General features: G+C 42.2%; 1 protein-coding gene across 4 annotated transcripts in view; it reads left to right on the top strand.

Moving 5' to 3' along the window:
* crybg1a (crystallin beta-gamma domain containing 1a) overlaps nt 1-18532 on the top strand; it is a 237341-nt gene that overhangs the window by 160540 nt on the left and 58269 nt on the right. For all 4 annotated transcript variants that reach the window (XM_048530499.2, XM_048530501.2, XM_048530500.2 and 1 more), the window contains 4 exons: nt 2259-2303; nt 2385-2503; nt 6367-6538; nt 11082-11221. In XM_048530499.2, coding sequence (XP_048386456.2) covers nt 2259-2303; nt 2385-2503; nt 6367-6538; nt 11082-11221 — 476 coding nt within the window. The remainder of the gene's footprint in view (nt 1-2258; nt 2304-2384; nt 2504-6366; nt 6539-11081; nt 11222-18532) is intronic.

Genomic DNA, 18532 nt, shown 5'->3' with positions numbered 1-18532 from the left:
TAGAATATTTTTCAAATTATTAAAAAAAGGAAAAATGCAGTTGCAGCAGCTCAACTTCCTTGTCTTTAACAAAGAAATCTCTGATGAATTTGGTCTTATGTCTGTATAGATTTATGAGACCAAAAAAGGGGTGGGGCAGATAAAGTGTTATGAGCAGGTAATTTGTGTACAAATTAACTTATTAATTAAAATGGAATATATGTTAAGTTAAACTGTACTTTTAGTAAGTGTTATTAAAATGTAAGTGTTCTGCATTGCTTTGGGATACCTTGAGGTGTGGTGTATTGCAAGGCATTTATAGATTTGTCTTCTTTTTTAGAAGAAATTAAGTCTCTGAAGCACACTTACTGCTACATGCTGAAATTGAGTACATTCTTATTCAACTGTTACGCTATCCATTTAGCGGTCCTTATAACATTGCAAATTTTGCTGGGTCAGTGTTAGACTCTGTTGTGACCAGATGAGGAGGGGTGATCTGCTCCTTTTTAAACAGCCAGAACAAATGTTTATATTCTTTGCTTTCAACACAGTGATGAAACCTCAATTAAAGCATAGTTAACTGGATCAAAATGAAGCAGCCTATTAATTACAAAGTTTCATAAAGAACACACAGATAATCAGCTTAACCAAAGGGAGAGTAGGGTGTCCATACACAAAGGAAGTAGAAGGAGTTGAACAATTGAACAATTTCTCAGGGAGTGTTCCACTGTCTTTTCACTGCAGTGCTAATCTGCATTGTTCAGGAGGGCATTAAGACTGGTAAATCCTCCTGATAGTTTGCCTAATGTGCGTCTCTCACCATCAGCATAAAAACGAGCTGAACTGGTCATTTCACTACTATTTGTGGAGTCTTGTTCATTTGAAAAATGGGTATACTTGCTTCCTTCATTTCCTCAGTGAATACACATCAAAATAAGTCATAAATGGAAAATGCTTTAGAATGTCTTTCAGAGATATGACAGACCCAATTTTAAAAAATGTCATAAGATGGCTAGGATTTTGTAGGGCCGACAGAGGCCTTGCACATTCGTTGAAGAAACAGCAGGGTGACTTGTCCATTTGATGGGGCACCAGGTACAATCAAATGGCCTTTGGGCACTTAATTGGCCATTGTGAGGCTGTCTCCAGGACTGACGTCCACTCAGAGGCCAGCGGTTCCTCATTTCTACCTGTGTCACTTAGAATGGTTGCTGCTGGTGGTCGTGCTGCCAGCCGAGGTGCAGAATTAGCAGGAGAGCTCAGGCGAAGGGTGAGTGAAAGTTGGATGTCCATTGTTGAGTTCAGGACATAGGAGAGGAATTGGAGCAGAGGTTACAGGGGTGGCTTTCCACAGCCAACCTTCTGACCATTAGACACAAAAAAACAGCAGATGCTGAGATCCAAGGTAGGCAACTAGGGGGCTGGAAGAACATAGCACCAGCCAGGTAGCATCTGAATAAAAGGAGAAGTCAATATTCCGGTATCACCCTCCTTCTGACCATTGCTAGGTTGATTGATTGAGCACAGAATTGGGTGATAAAAAGGCAGTGCCTCCACCAACCTTCCCCTTGCCCTGGGGTGGTTACTGCTTGAAAGCAACAGGGCTTTGGTGGTGGCTTTCTGACAGTGTGGGTGCTCCTTATGGCTTCCATTTAATCATTGATCTGTTAAACCAGGATCGTAGATGTTAATTTCATTATTAATGATGCCAAATGATATCCTGTTCATCATGTTAGAAACCCCTTGCCAGCCCCTTCTGCTCTCTGACTTGATCAGGGGAACTTTTCCCACCAGTGAGAGACTGACATGAGAGCTCTTCCACAATTATATGGGCCTGGCTGCCATGTTTTCCACCGTGACAGGTCACATTAAGTCTTGCCCACAGATTGCACAATTCATTACTGGTAGTTCTATACTCAACATGAAGTATTGGGTAGCTCAGTTGGCTGGATGGCTGATTTGTGATGTTGGAGTGACACCAACAGCACAGGTTCAATTCTACACTGACTGAGATTACTTTGAAGCCCCGCCTGCTTGACCTTGCTCCTTGCCTGAGTGATGATGGCCCTCAAGTTAACCTCACCACCAGTCAACTCTCTCTATTGAGCCATCTGGGATTATGGCAAATTTACTCAACATGGAAAATTCAGAAACTGACTTTAGACATTGATTTATGCAGTACTTCTAACATTCATAAATGTGGTTGAGAAGTTACAGAAGATAACTAGATGTTAGATCGTACATAATGAAAATTAAATGGATTTCAATTATTTTAATAGATACCTGGAACAAGAGACTCAGCATTGAATTCTAGACCTGGAAAGGTAAGGATCATGTGCAGTGTGAAATCAGACAATTTGTTAATGGAACACAAAGCCAATTTTTAAATAAATTCTGTTTTACAGATTGTCATCTATGATCAGAACAGACTGGGTGGAAAAGCTATTGAAGTCTTCCATGATGTTGAAGATGCTACCTCTTGGCAGCTGTCCTCTGAAATTTCCCTAAGGGTAGTAAGAGGCTGGTAAGCTATGGGTTGGGGGATTTTATTGTTTTAGGGATGTTATCCTGTGCAGGTTGTTATTGACACTCATTATTCTAAGACACTAAATTCACATTACATTAGTCTTCATTATAACACTAAGAATTGCATTATGTTGAGAGACATAGGGAATATTTTGTAATGTCTGATGCTAACTACTGTGTGAAATAAATAACATAGTCAAGTACATTCAAAGTGTGAATCAGAGCTGGTTTTAATCATATTGATTACAGTAAATTAAACAGTGAAAATTTGAATTAAAAATGCTAGAAAATTTAGAAACATATTTCTGGTCAGTTAGTACTTGGAAAGAGAAATTACAGATTAAAACTCTGAAGAATGCTCAATTATTTGATTTTAACAGAACTGATTTAGATGCACAACATTTTGTGACTTTGATTTAATTCAGCATTGTATGCTAAGAGTTCATGGTTTGGGCTGGGTCAGTAGATTGCCCTTGCTAAGACATGAAATTAAATCTCTTCAGTTGCGTTTGGAGAGTACAATATTTTATTTTATCACTAGATTTACTGTGTAGTGTGTAATGTGAAATTTTTAATCGGTATATATTTCATTATAATCAATTTCTGGGTTCAGATTTTTGAACTTGAATGATTAGCATATGGATTTTCTGTGTGCCTGAAGTGGCTTAATGATTAACTTTTAAGTACTTCTGTAGCTATGGTAATTTTTTTTGAAACACAGTGAGAGAAAGACTCCTGCATAGTAATAGGATTTTATTTTCTTTTGGAAAACTTTACCAATGAACAAGATAAATAGTTGCACCTTAGTGTACTATTTGGAAGGTCAGGAATCGATTTTGATTATGGAAAACACGCACAGGTTTGAATAAAAATTTTCTTTTAGTTTCATTTTAGACAGGTCTGATGGGTTATTCTCACATCATGAAAATAGATGTGTAAAGTTTCTAAGAAAGGAAAAAGGTAGTTTAGATTTGTTAAAAAGCAGGTTATGTACGAGTACGGAGTTTTGTAATAGCTTCAGACTGGCAATGTTTTGAAAAAATCCAGAAGGGCTTATTTGAAGCTGCAAGAGTTTATAATGCAGTTCCATAACATTGATAATTTTGGTATAAAATGATTTTACTTCACATGGAGACTGCTGTATGTTTGAACACACAGGACTAGTTGTAAATTCTTAAAGTATAGCCATAACACTGGCACCAATCCAGCAATGTGGAAGATTACCCAGGGATGTCCTGTCCCCATAACATAGGATAAAGCCAACCTGGATAATCATTACACTAACAACCGAGTCTCAATCAACAACAAAGTTATTGAAGGGGTCGTCAGTTGTTCTATAAAGCAGCAGTTGTTTAGCAGCAATCAGCTGTAATCATCCAGGGCAAAGTGGTCCACTTGATTGACATCCCTTCAATATTCTTTCCCTTCACTACTGATACATAGTGGCTGGTATATTATTAATCATATACTATTTACTTTAATAACTCGCCAAAGCTCCTCCAATGGCTCCTTCCAAATGCAAGTCTTCTACTTGCTAGAGGTCAAGGGCAGCATATGCATGGAAACACCACAACCTGCGAGTCCCCTCCGAAGTCACGCAGTATTATGACTTGGAACTAAATAATTTCCTTCACTGTCATGGGTTCAAAATCCTGGAACACGGTCCCTGAATTCACTGTAGGTACCCTTACACACCAAGGACTGTAACATTTCAAGAAGGTAGCTCACCATCATTTCAAAGGCAGTTAGGAATTGGCAGCACATCTGGGCCCAACCAACAACAGCCACTTTCCATGAATGAATGCTCAGTAGCAAAATGTAAATCTTATATCAATACTGTTGTTGTTGTGAACTCCACAAAATCTACTCGTTTTTCTTTAAAGTTGTATTTTCAGTGACCAATTTAAATGAATTGCGCAACAAGATTTCAACTTTTAACGTTTTTACTGAATCAAACTAAAATGAACATAGAATGATGGAATGGTTACAAAAGAGAAGGAGCCCATTCGGTCCAATGTCTACATGCCATCTCTTTAAAAGAACACTTACCCATGAGCCACTGTGCTTACTTTCCCATTCCGTCCTGTATATGTTTCCTTTTCGGAGAATAATACAACTTCCTCTTGAGTACCTTAATTGAACACCACCAGACTCTCAGGCAATGTACCAGATCCTAACCACTCACTGCATGAAGAAATATTTTCATTATTTCACCACTAGTTGTTTTCCCAGTCACTTTAAATCTGTGCCCCCTGTTTCTCAATGTTTCCACCATTTTGAACAGTTTTTCCTAACTACTCCATCTGGACTCATTATTATGTGTATTTCTATTAAATCTCCCTGCAACCTTCTCTGCTCCCAAGGAGAGCAGTCCCAACTTTACCAGTCTGTCTGTGTGACTGAAGTTCTTCATCCCTGGAAGAATTCCCATGAATAATTTCTGCACCCTGCCATGAATCAACATTCCTCCTCAGTTGTGGTGCCTAGGCCTGGATGCAATACTCCTTTTGAGGAATCAGTGTTCCATACACGTTGAGCATAACTTCTTTGTTTTTTGCACTCTTCCTCCGTTAACATCCAGGGTGTTGCTTGCTTTATTAACTGCACTCTCAACTGTGCACATACACCCTGAACCCTTTGCTCCTCTCTATCACCCTATCAAAACTCAAACAAGTCGGTTAAACAATATTTTCCCTAAATAAACCTGTGTGCTAGTTTTCCTTAATTAATCATGAACCCTAGAAAGTTCATCGGAATTTAACTTGCCCTGGCCCTCACATCCAACAACAGGAGCTGTCCTGAATCCCTTCTCTGCCACACCCCCACTCCCATCCAACCCCGTTGAAGCATTCCTTTTATTTTCGTAGAGTTTGTCAATTTTGCTCTTAGCCCACATGGGAATCAAGGCTGTATCAGAGATAATGGGAACTGTAGATGCTGGAGAATCCAAGATAACAAAGTGTGGAGCTGGATGAACACAGCAGGCCAAGCAGCATTTTTGGAGCACAAAAGCTGACGTTTCATCAGAAGGGTCTAGGCCCAAAACATCAGCTTTTGTGCACTTTAGAATCAAGGCTATGATGGGTTCTGGAACCAGGTGGCCCCTCCAGGAGTCAAGCTGTTAAAGCTTGGCCAAGGGTGCAGACATGCTTGAGGTACAATCCTTCATACATGGGCCCTCTACAAATGAGTGAACTTGGGCGGACAAAACATGAACTGGAATCACCACCGACAAAAGAATGTGTGGTTGGGAATAATTCAGTGGTGCCGCTTAATTATGCAATTTTCAAAATATGCAGTGTGATCAATCTTCTCAGTCACTTGTCCCATATTCTACTTTGGTTGACACTGAGATGCTGCTTGTCCTGAGTTTGTGATGTTTATGTTTCATTCATGCAAAGCCTGCACCTGCACATGTGCTCTGTACCCTCCTCTAAGATGTCTTTTTTGGTGGCCCACACAGTTCTATTCCAGAAACAAACTTAATGCCCCGTTTCCTCTCCTGGGGTTTATCACCCTATGTTGTGCTCTAAAATCCTTGTTAGTGTCTTATCAAGATCCATGACCAGATGCTTCACGTATATGTTACAGCATGCTCTCTGAAGAATTGCAGTCCTTGTGGGAAGCAGTCCAAAGTCTTTTGCAGATTCCAGTTGGTTCGCATCTCCCTATTCAGCTGTCTCATTATACCCATTTACTGTTGAAGATTCTTGCTCTTAGTTTTCTGAGCAGTCTTCAACTTACTTGACAGGGAGGTAAAATAAACCTAAAAAGAATTGTTCAAGTGAGACAAAATTTCATAAATATTGTGTGACTGGTATTCATTGTGTTGATAGCAATGTTTTAAATTTTTCCCAACAGTTGGATCCTTTATCAAAAGCCTAACTTTGAAGGTGATAAAATTGCATTGGAAGAAGGTTTCTTGAATCTTGCAGATATTTGGGGAAAGGAGATGGCTGAAGACAGTTGTGATGATACATTACTTTCTACCCCTAATGAGTGTTTGATTGGCTCTTTAAGAAGAATAGTCAAGGTAAATGTGCTTTTTAAATTCTTAAAACAGGAAGCAGCCAGTTATTGATCCACATGTATGATTTGATTTGTCATCAATTGCAAAAACTTCTGAATTTTCAGTAGGATGTCAGGAGATTGAATATGCTTTCTTTTCCCACATTATACCTCTTGTGTTTTGCTCATGTCTCAAAATCCTTCCTTGTGCCAAACTACCTGCTACACTTGGACAAGAAAATATCCCAGTCTGTTGGTTAATTCCACTGGAAAGAGACTAAGAGAGAGGGAAGTAAAAGAATCAGAAAGAGCTTTTCCAGTGCCTTAGTGGGTACAAATGGAGAAGTGATTGCCTAATGGTTTTATCGCTGGAATCCGGAGACCCAAGTTAATGCTCTAGGGACCGGGGTTCGAACCCTGCCGTGGCAGATGATGGATTTTGAATTCAATAAAAGTCAGGAATTAAGAGTCTAAAGATGACAATGAATCCATCATCAATGTTGGGAAAAAACCTATCCGTTTCACTAATGTCCTTTATGGAAGGAAACTGCCATCCTTAACTGGTCTGGCCTACACGTGACTCCAGACCCACAGCAATGTGATTGACTCTAAACTGCCCTTTGGGCCATTAGGGATCGACGATAAATGCTGCCTATCCAGCTGACTGAATGAATAAAGGAAACAAAACAATAAGATATATTAGTAGCCCCAAGTCTTCTATTTGTAAGAGATGTCCTTAGTTTGCTGGGATAGAGTCAAATGCAAATGTTTGTTTACTTGATATGCTACTGTACTGAACCGAACTGCATTTTTGGCAATGTGTATATTTAGATTTTTTTTTATCAATATAGTATATTTTAGAAATTAAAGAATGTAACCTCAAATTACGCACCCTCTGGCTTGTGGATCATGCATACGTATAAGTACCTAGATCCCAGACGTTGGAGCCCATCAGTATTCCAAGAGAAATTAGAGTAAATTTTTTTCCACTTCTGATACTCTGCTGATATCCATGGGAAAATGGTTATTTTGGAATGTTTGGTGAATCCTGGGTTGTGCTAATCTAACTTGCCCTCCCAAGGTAAAGTGCCATACACATAAAGAAAATGGAATTGTTTTTAACCATTGTGCATTGTTTGGGACTAGGATATTGAAATTTATGATTTGGGTCCTAGTGCAATAAAGAACACATTTTAGCTGGGGATTGGGGTAGTACATTGTTTAGGTGGTAGCGCCATGATAATGATTGGCAATTCAAAATCCCAGACTCATGTTCCAAGGACATGCGTTCAAATTCTACCAAGGCAGATGGTGAAACTTGAATTCATTAAAAAAAATCAGGGATGAGATTCTAGCCTAATGGTAACCACTGTTGGTTGTTGTAAATACCTGTCTGGTTTGCTAGAATTCTTTAGAGAAGGTAATCTGCCATCCTTAGCTCTCCTGCCTAAATGTGTCTGCAGATCCACAGCAGTGTAGTTAACTGTTAAGTACCCTCTGGGCAATTAAGGAAAACAAAAGCAATTGAAAAATATGTTAGCCAGTAAGGAAGGAGTCTTAACCAGGATGTAATCAGAAAAATAACATCAAGAAAGGAAGTATCCAAAGAACATAGAACAGTACAGCACAGGAACAGACCCTTTGACCCAAGTCTGTGGTTGAACGTGAATCCATTCTAAACTAATCCCATCTCCTTGCTTATGGTCTGTATTCCTCAATTTTCTGCCTATTCATGTGTTTGTCTAAATGCCTGTTAAACATTGCTATCGTATCTGCTTCTACAATCTCCCCTGGCAATGTGTTCCAAACATCTACCACCTCCTGTGTAAAAGCCTTGCCTTACACATCACCTTTTAAATTTCCCCCTCTCACTTTAAACTTATGCCCCTGAGTATTTGATATTTCCAACCTGGCTGAAGCGCCCTGACTGTCCATGTCTCTCACAAAGTTATAAACTTCTGTCAGGTCACCCCCTCAGTCTCTGATGCTCTAGCCAAAGCAATCCAAATCTGTCCAACCTCTCCTTATAGCTGATACACTCCAATTTGGGCAACATTCTAGTAAACTTCTTTTCCACGCTTTCCAAAGCCTCCAAACCCTCCCTGTAATATGGCAACTGGAACTGCAAACAATACTTCAGATATGGCTTAACTGAATTTTTTTGAAGCTGCAACATGACTTGTCAACTTTTATACCCCATGCCCTGATCGATGAAAGCAAACATGCCCTATGTCTTCTTTACCAATTTATCCACTTGTGTTGCCACTTTCAAAGAGTGTGTACTTGCATCCCAAAATCTCTTTGTATGTGAATGCTGTTAAAAGTCCTGCCATTTACTGCATTCTGTACTCTTGCATTTGACCTCCAAATATGCATCACCTCCCACTTACCCGAATTAAACGCCATCTGCTGTTTCTCCGCCTAACTATCCATCTGATCTATATCCTGCTGTATCCTTTGACAACATTCCTCACTATTCCATGTAATCTACAAATTGATGGATTTAGGATTGAAATGAAATGCAGAAGCTATGATAAATGATGATAAATTGTGACTGCTAAATAAACCTACAGTTGTGGAAAGGCAGCAAACCATGTATTCACTGCCTTCAATGTGAAAAGTAGCTATGTAGCCAGTAGCAAATTAAATTTTTGTATTTTTAGAAGTTTGTGAAATCTTGGAGCGTTAGTTGATTGCTGTCATTGTACATCATATGAAGTTAAAAGGTTACAAGGTCAAAAAAAGTGAGATATGCTACATGGATTGGAGGAGAGAAAACAGATTGAGAGAATACACTACTGTTTTGGAGTAGATTTGTAGCTTGGGTTATGGGTGTTGAGGTTGGTTGGCTCACCGAGCTGGTTTGTTGTTCCACAGACATTTCGTTACCACTCTGGGTAACATCATCAGGGCAGCTTCCGATGAAGTGTTGACGTGTTTTTTTTCCCACCTGGTTTTTAAACTCTGGAGTCTGTTGAGCTGGATTACCTCACTTCCGGTTTTCCTTTGTAATCCAATCAAAACTATGGATACGCTTCATGGACAACACCTTTGTCATCATTAAACGGACTAAACTAGAGGAGACACACAACTTATAAACAACACTTACCGGAATAAAATTCACCAGCGAGGAGGAGAAGAACAAACAGCTACCATTCCTGGCCGTCATGTTAGAGCACAAGACAAATGGGGAACTCCAAACGAAAGTACACAGAAAAGCCACACACACACACCAGGTACTGAACTTCAACCGTAACCATCCCAACACACACAAATGAAGCTGCATACGAATACTATTTAAACAGACAATAACACACTGCAGCAACATGGAACTATGCCAAGAGGAAGAAAAATACCTCTTCCAGGTTTTCAAGGATAATGGATATCCAAAAACTGGGTCAGAAGATGCCTGCACAGACAACAGCAGGAAGATACCACACGCCCCAACACACTCATCACACTACCCTACATCAGGAACCCATCAGAACTAACCACAATACTCCTACAACTGCTGGGTGTCAGAGTGGCACACAAACCCATGTCAACCCTACAACAACTGTTCACCTGAACTAAAGACCCATTCTCCGCCATGGACAGGACCAATGTCGTCTATAAGATCTCCTGCAGAGACTGTGAGAAACACTACATCAGACAAACAGGAAGGAAACTAACAACGAGAGTACATGAACACTAACTGGCTACAAAAGGCATGATCAATACGTGCTCATCTTAATCCACGTGGATAAGGAGAACCACCAATTCGACTGGGTCAACACCAAAATCCTGGGACAAGCTAAGGAGAGACAGGCACGAGAATTCGTAGAAGCCTGGGACTCCACAAAGAAAGCCATCAATAAGCACACAGAACTCAACCCCATATACACTCCACAACGAAGGAAAACCGGAAGTGAAGCAATCCAGCTCAACGGACTCCAGAATTTAAAAGCCAGGCAGGAAAACACACCGACGCTTCATCAGAGGCTGCACTGATGATGTCACGCAGCATGGTAATGAAATGTCTGTGGAAAACAAACCAGCTCGGCGAGCCAGCCAACCTCAACAGAATACACCGCTCTTGATGTTTGAAGATGTTGTTGGTTGAAGAAAGTGAAACTTTATTGGTTGATTAAACTTTAGCGGGGTCATGAAAGTCAAAAAGGATAGGGGAGGTAAAGACAAGCAAACACAAACAAGAAATTGCACACCTCAAATCCAAACGAAAGGAAGAAGTACGAATCCAGAAACAATTAAATGCACTGTTCTGTAGTATTGGATTCTGCTCATCGGCAAATTATTCATAATTTACTGTTGGTGATAAAAGTCACAAGTATGCAAGAGATCAAAGGCCTCTTTTTAGTATCAGTGAAATAAAGGCGTAATAATAAATATAAATACAATGGAGCCTATTCTAATAGTATTTCATTGTTTTTTTAGTAGTAAGCATGGATCTGCTGAAGGATGCTTTGTCTCAAGTCTGTGTGTTTTGAGATAATCAAATCTTTCTTGTTGGGGCCAAATAATTGCCAAGAATATAATGGTCTGAAAATTTAATTTATTACCTTTTGCAGAAATGGGGTTTACCAGAAATAGATTTATGCACGGAACTAGATGGTCTGGGAAGAAAAACAACATACATCGATGACGTGGAAGAAATAGAAACATATGGTATTGTGGAGCCAACACTATCCATTGAAGTATTTTCGGGCACGTAAGTAGAATGTTTCGATCCTGACCATTTCCAGTGTCGAATGGTCAGGAAGTGAATTAGCTAATGCAATGCTTGTGCTTGCTATGCAAAAGTTGTATTAGACAATTCAATAACAGCAGCTCCATTTGAGCTTTTTGGAAAGAATCTTATTCAGCTGAAATTGTCCTCTGTATAGTTTTACTGGGTGTACCTTGGTGAAAATAACTATAATACTGAAGAAATCGCACAATTGTAGCATTGGAATGAATAGTAGTATGACTTTGTCCTAGACTTCATAAAGAATGTTAGAATCTGCCAATTTTCTGCACTGAGTACATCTTTTCAGTAAGTTTTTGCGATTATATATAACAAGAACTATCTTTACTTGAGTGATTTAATTTGTGTCTTGGAAATTGAAATTCAAGATCTGGGTACTAATATTTACAAAGTATATTCTGACTCTGTTATCTAGGTTGCAAACCCATAAAATAAAGCACCAGGTTCCGCCGTCTTCGCCTCCATGCCTACTTCTTCAACCGGGAACCTAACCCTCCTTCCACTGACCCCTTCACCCGCTTCCAACACAAGTCCTCCTCCTGGACACCACCCCCAGGCCTCCTACCCTCCCTCGACCTCTTCATCTCCAACTGCCGTCGAGACATTAACCGCCTCAACCTCTCCACCCCTCTCACCCACTCCAACCTCTCCCCCGCAGAACGGGCAGCCCTCCGCTCCCTCCGCTCCAACCCCAACCTCACTATCAAACCCGCAGACAAAGGTGGCGCAGTGGTAGTATGGCACACTGACCTCTACATCGCCGAGGCCAGACGCCAACTCTCCGACACCACCTCCTACCGCCTCCTCGATCATGACCCCACACCCGAGCACCAAACCATCATCTCCAACACCATTCACGACCTCATCACCTCAGGGGACCTCCCACCCACAGCCTCCAACCTCATTGTTCCCCAACCCCGCACGGCCCGTTTCTATCTCCTTCCCAAAATCCACAAACCTGCCTGCCCTGGTCGACCCATCGTCTCAGCCTGCTCCTGCCCCACCGAACTCATCTCCACCTATCTGGACTCCATTTTCTCCCCTTTGGTCCAGGAACTCCCCACCTACGTCCGTGACACCACCCACGCCCTCCACCTCCTCCAGGACTTCCAATTCCCTGGCCCCCAACACCTCATATTCACCATGGACGTCCAGTCCCTGTACACCTGCATTCCGCATGGAGATGGCCTCAAGGCCCTCCGCTTCTTCCTGTCCCGCAGGCTCGACCAGTCCCCCTCCACCAACACTCTCATCCGCCTAGCTGAACTCGTCCTCACACTCAACAACTTCTCTTTTGACTCCTCCCACTTCCTACAGACTAAGGGGGTGGCCATGGGCACCCGCATGGGCCCCAGCTATGCCTGCCTCTTTGTAGGTTACGTGGAACAGTCCCTCTTCCGCACCTACACAGGCCCCAAACCCCACCTCTTCCTCCGGTACATTGATGACTGTATCGGTGCCGCCTCTTGCTCCCCAGAGGAGCTCGAACAGTTCATCCACTTCACCAACACCTTCCACCCCAACCTTCAGTTCACCTGGGCCATCTCCAGCACATCCCTCACCTTCCTGGACCTCTCAGTCTCCATCTCAGGCAACCAGCTTGTAACTGATGTCCATTTCAAGCCCACCGACTCCCACAGCTACCTAGAATACACCTCCTCCCACCCACCCTCCTGCAAAAATTCCATCCCCTATTCCCAATTCCTCCGCCTCCGCCGCATCTGCTCCCACGATAAGACATTCGACTCCCACACATCCCAGATGTCCAAGTTCTTTAAGGACCGCAACTTTCCCCCCACAGTGATCGAGAACGCCCTTGACCGCGTCTCCCGTATTTCCCGCAACACATCCCTCACACCCGGCCCCCGCCACAACCGCCCCAAGAGGATCCCCCTCGTTCTCACACACCACCCTACCAACTTCCGGATACAACGCATCATCCTCCGACACTTCCGCCATTTACAATCCGACCCCACCACACAAGACATTTTTCCATCCCCTCCCCTGTCTGCTTTCCGGAGAGAGTGGTCTCTCCGTGACTCCCTCGTTCGCTCCACACTGCCCTCCAACCCCACCACACCCGGCACCTTCCCCTGCAACCGCAGGAAACGCTACACTTGTCCCCACACCTCCTCCCTCACCCCTATCCCAGGCCCCAAGATGACATTCCACATTAAGCAGAGGTTCACCTGCACATCTGCCAATGTGGTATACTGCATCCACTGTACCCGGTGCGGCTTCCTCGACATTGGGGAAACCAAGCGGAGGCTTGGGGACCGCTTTGCAGAACACCTCCGCTCAGTTCGCAACAAACAACTGCACCTCCCAGTCGCAAACCATTTCCACTCCCCCTCCCATTCTCTAGATGACATGTCCATCATGGGCCTCCTGCACTGCCACAATGATGCCACCCGAAGGTTGCAGGAACAGCAACTCATATTCCGCCTGGGAACCCTGCAGCCATATGGTATCAATGTGGACTTCACCAGTTTCAAAATCTCCCCTTCCCCTACTGCATCCCTCAACCAGCCTAGTTCGTCCCCTCCCCCCACTGCACCACACAACCAGCCCAGCTCTTCCCCCCCACCCACTGCATCCCAAAACCAGTCCAACCTGTCTCTGCATCCCTAACCGGTTCTTCCTCTCACCCATCCCTTCCTCCCACCCCAAGCCGCACCCCCAGCTACCTACTAACCTCATCCCACCTCCTTGACCTGTCCGTCTTCCCTGGACTGACCTATCCCCTCCCTACCTCCCCACCTATACTCTCTCCACCTATCTTCTTTACTCTCCATCTTCGGTCCGCCTCCCCCTCTCTCCCTATGTATTCCAGTTCCCTCACCCCATCCCCCTCTCTGATGAAGGGTCTAGGCCTGAAACGTCAGCTTTTGTGCTCCTGAGATGCTGCTTGACCTGCTGTGTTCATCCAGCCTCACATTTTATTATCAGGCAACAAGTCTATTGTGATTTGGTACATGATTAAGCAAGGCATGTTAATTCTTGTGAGAGTCATACTAGAAATTGGAGTTTCCTAATTCACAGTCAGGCAGAACATTTTGAAAGATTTCCCTTAAGCATCGCTAAGCAGACTTAACAGTTTTACCTTTCACACGTAGATGATGTTGGTACTTTGGTTTGAGGATCCCATTGATGCTTAGTGTAGTTGTAAGATCTTGGAGTATAACATGACACCTATTTCGTAGACACTGTTCTGGAATCTCACCTGAAACGGCACCATTTTAAGTTATTAAGTTTCTAAAGTTTAGCAGCCCTCTTTGCAAAGTTAAGGTACATCAGCCATATCATTATTTATGCAGAGTAATCTCACATACCACCTTCAACATCACTGCAATTCTCACCTTCGCCAGACAGTCTCAGATATAAACTGCAAATCTCAAAAACGCAGTGTTCTTCTAAAGGGCAAAGTTGATCAAAACCATAAACTAGTTCCATCATTGTTTCACCCTTCTCAGGATAATACCTAGTGTGTGAAATATAGTTAAGATATTGCAATCTTGGTTTTAGTCACCTCGTGCAATTTACTGAATATCACAACTTATTTTGACCATATCTCAAGAAGGAAAAGATTGTTATAATTACAGTATAAAAGCAGTTTTTGTTAGTGTCAGTCAACCCTGGAACTTTCATTAAATGGATACAGGTTTCTGTGGCTCTACTTCTTCCCCTCAGTATGCAGGGTTAAATGAAATGATGCTTTTCAGTGTTGTTGTACTTTGAATACAACAGTTAGAATTTTCACAAAGGGCTTTGCACCCAAGCCAAAAAGATGCTGGAGCTCTGAATCTGGAAGACCTATCCTCATATCTGGCATCACCATTTTTGCCAAGTGACATGGAAACTGGGTGTGGGATGTACATGTGCATTTGGATTTCACATAAGCAGGGGCACAATTATAAACACAGCTACCTTCATTCAGCAATTTTTGTGACTGGTATTTCCAAACAATTGGAGAAACCTGCCAAATTTCTTTGGAGAGGTCAGGTACTCCTTTGACTTGCAAAGAGTGAACATAAATGTGCATAAAAAGTGGATAAAGTCTGTGGAATTGTCAGACTACCAAGTCATTTAAATCCCCTGCTCTATATATTTTATGGTAAAATAATACCTGCAATTAAAATAAAATGAGTGCTTGTAATTTCAGTTGATATTTATTGACATAAATCTAATGATAATGATTAAAAGATCATTGTTGACTCCTTCGACAATTTATCATTTTTGAAGGTGGGTTTGAGTTATTTAATTAGAGATAAGCTGCCTTTGTGTGGTTCTAAGATTAGACATGCTTATTACAAGTGATTTGAATGTATTAAGCCAATCAATGAGTGTTTTTTTTAAAGAAGTCCGTGCATGGCAATCAGTTCGAAAAACAAGGTGGATTGGCATGGGCTGGCATGGTAGCTATAAGAGACCATGGGGGTGGGTAGACAGACATAGGTTGCCATCCAACATATGAGGAACTATGAGGCATGAATGGACATGAATGAGGCATGACAAGTGTGTGAGACGTGTGGTCTTCTGAGGGGAGAGGTCTGGAGAGTCTTACTGTTCTTAATATAACTGGGAAAATTTCAAGAAATTGAGTCTGCCTCAGCATTTAGCAGCCCTTGTGACTTGCTCCATGTTGTTTCCAGGGTGGTGAGTCAACTTCACTATATTTCCTGTGGTCCCAACCTCCTCCAATACGTGGGAATGAAAATTTGGCCACTCAGGGATGCTTCACGTGAGCCAGGTTCGCCAGGTCAGGAAATTGCCCAACTCTGCACAACCAACCTGGCAGTGAGAAATTAACCATGAGTTTAAGGATTAGATTGTTGGCCTCTTTTTAATCTAAAGGTTTATTGAGTTTCACGTGATGGATTTTATCCACTGTGGCATCACATTTGTAGACATCAAAGAAAAAAACATTTTATCTGAATCGTTGCTTCTTCTGAACATTGAGTTCGATCAGAAATTTATAGTGGCCAATTGATTTATGTTTCCCTAATGCATGAAATGATTGTTTGCACAAATGCAGCTTAGAAATAGTTATAAAAAATTGAAAATGGCATTTGTGATTCAGTAGCTTAAGTTAAACAGGTTAAGCTTACCACTTCCCGATGAGTAGTTACATGCGTATGTCAAATTATTGCAAAGAAGTGATTTGTGCAAAGATTCTAGATGCACCCTGATAGTCAGCATTCCAGAGAGTCAACAGGTATCAGCCTGTACACTATTACAATGGCAAAATACTACAGATACTGGAAATCTGAAATAGAAACAGAAAGTGCTGGAAAAATCTGTGAACCCTGACGGTATCTGCAGAGAAATAGAATTAATTTTGAATCAGTTGACTTTTATTTGGAACTCAACACTCAACTCAGTCCATACAATTACTTGTGATCAGAGATAATGGGAACTGCAGATGCTGGAGAATCCAAGATAACAAAGTGTGTAGTTGGATGAACACAGCAGGCCAAGCAGCATCTCAGGAGCACAAAAGCTGGTGTTTTAGGCCTAGACCCTCTGATGAAGGGTCTAAGCCCGAAACGTCAGCTTTTGTGCTCCTGAGATGCTGCGTGGCCTGCTGTGTTCATCCAGCTACACACTTTGTTACCATACAATTACTTTGTTCCTGCTTCAAGCTGATTGCACACAGTCATAGAGTCACAGAGCCCTACAGCATGGAGACAGGCCCTTTGGCCCAAATGGGTCCATGCTGACCAAAATGTCCATCCACACTAACCCCATTTCATAGAACATAGAACATAGAACATTACAGCACAGTACAGGCCCTTCAGCCCTCGATGTTGTGCCGACTTGTCAAACCGATCTGAAGCCCATTTCCCTGCACTTGGCCCGTTATCCTTCTAAACCTTTCCTTTCCATGTATTAGTCCAAATGCCTTTTTAATGTTGTTAATATACCTGTCTCAACCACGTCTGCTGGCAGCTCATTCTATATGCATACCACTGTCTGTGTAAAACAGTTGCCCCTCAGGCTTTGATAACACAGTGTGGAGCTGGAGGATCACAACAGGCCAGGCAGCATCAGAGGAACAGGAAAGCTGACTCTTCTTCAGAAAAATATTTTTCAGCTTTCCTGCTCTTCAGGTGCTGCCTGGCCTGCTGTCTTCCTCCAGCTCCACACGGTGTTATCTCTGACTCCAGCATTGGCAGTTCTTACTACCCCTCAGGTTCTAATGCACTCTTTCCTCTCTTACTTTAAACTGATGCGCTCTAGTCCTTGAATCCCCGACTCTGGGAAAAAAGACTGAGTGCATTCACCCTATCCATGCCTCTCATGATCTTATACACTTCTATGAGATCCCCCCCCTCAGTCTGCTACACTGTAAAGAAAGAAGTCCTAACTTGATCAACCTCTCTGTGTAACTCAGTCCCTTGAGCCCTGGCAACATCCTCATAAATTTCTTCTTTAATAACATGCTTCCTGTTGCAAAGTAACCAAAACTGAACACAATGCTTCAAATACAGCCTCACCAACATCCTGTACAACTGCAACTTATCTTCCCCCAACTTCTGTACTCAATGTCCTGACTGATGAAGGCCAGTGCACCAAAAGCCTTCTCCACTGCCCTGTATACCTGTGACTCCACTTTCAGAGAACCATGCACCAGAACTCCAAAGTCCCTCTGTTCCATTACATGCCTTAAGGCTCTACCATTCACCATGAAACTCCTACCTTGATTTGACTTTCCAAAATGCAACACCTCACACTTATCTATGTGAAACCTTATTTGCTGTTTCTCAAGCCATTTCTCCAGCTGATCAAGATCTTGTTGCAATTTCTGATAACCTTCCTCACTGTCTGTGATAACGCCTATTTTAGTGTCATTCACAAACTTACTTAGCATGCCTTCTACATTTTCATCCAAATCATTGATGTAGACAACAAACAGTAATGGACCCAGAACCAACCCCTGAGGCACACAAGTCATCGCAGGACAAGCATCATTCCACTGTAACTCTCTGCTTCCTACCATCAAGCCAACTGTGTATTGAATTTGCCAGCACTCCCTGGATTTCATACAATCTAACCTTCCAGAACAGTCTACCATGTGGAACCTTATCAAAGGCCTTACTGAAATCCACGTAGACCACATCTACTGTCCTGCCCTCATCAACCTTCCTGGTCACTTCTTCAAAATCATTTCTCAATAATTTGAGAGAGGATTTCCCTCTTCAAGATAGAACTTTTATCATGTTGACCGCATTGCATGGGATGGTCACTGCAAGACAATTTAGATTAGATTAGATT

This window comes from Stegostoma tigrinum, chromosome 4 (genome assembly GCF_030684315.1).
Source record: "Stegostoma tigrinum isolate sSteTig4 chromosome 4, sSteTig4.hap1, whole genome shotgun sequence".
NCBI lineage: Eukaryota > Metazoa > Chordata > Chondrichthyes > Orectolobiformes > Stegostomatidae > Stegostoma > Stegostoma tigrinum.
The sequence above is the reverse complement of the archived record's forward strand: the minus strand, read 5'-3'. Positions and strand labels throughout refer to the sequence as shown.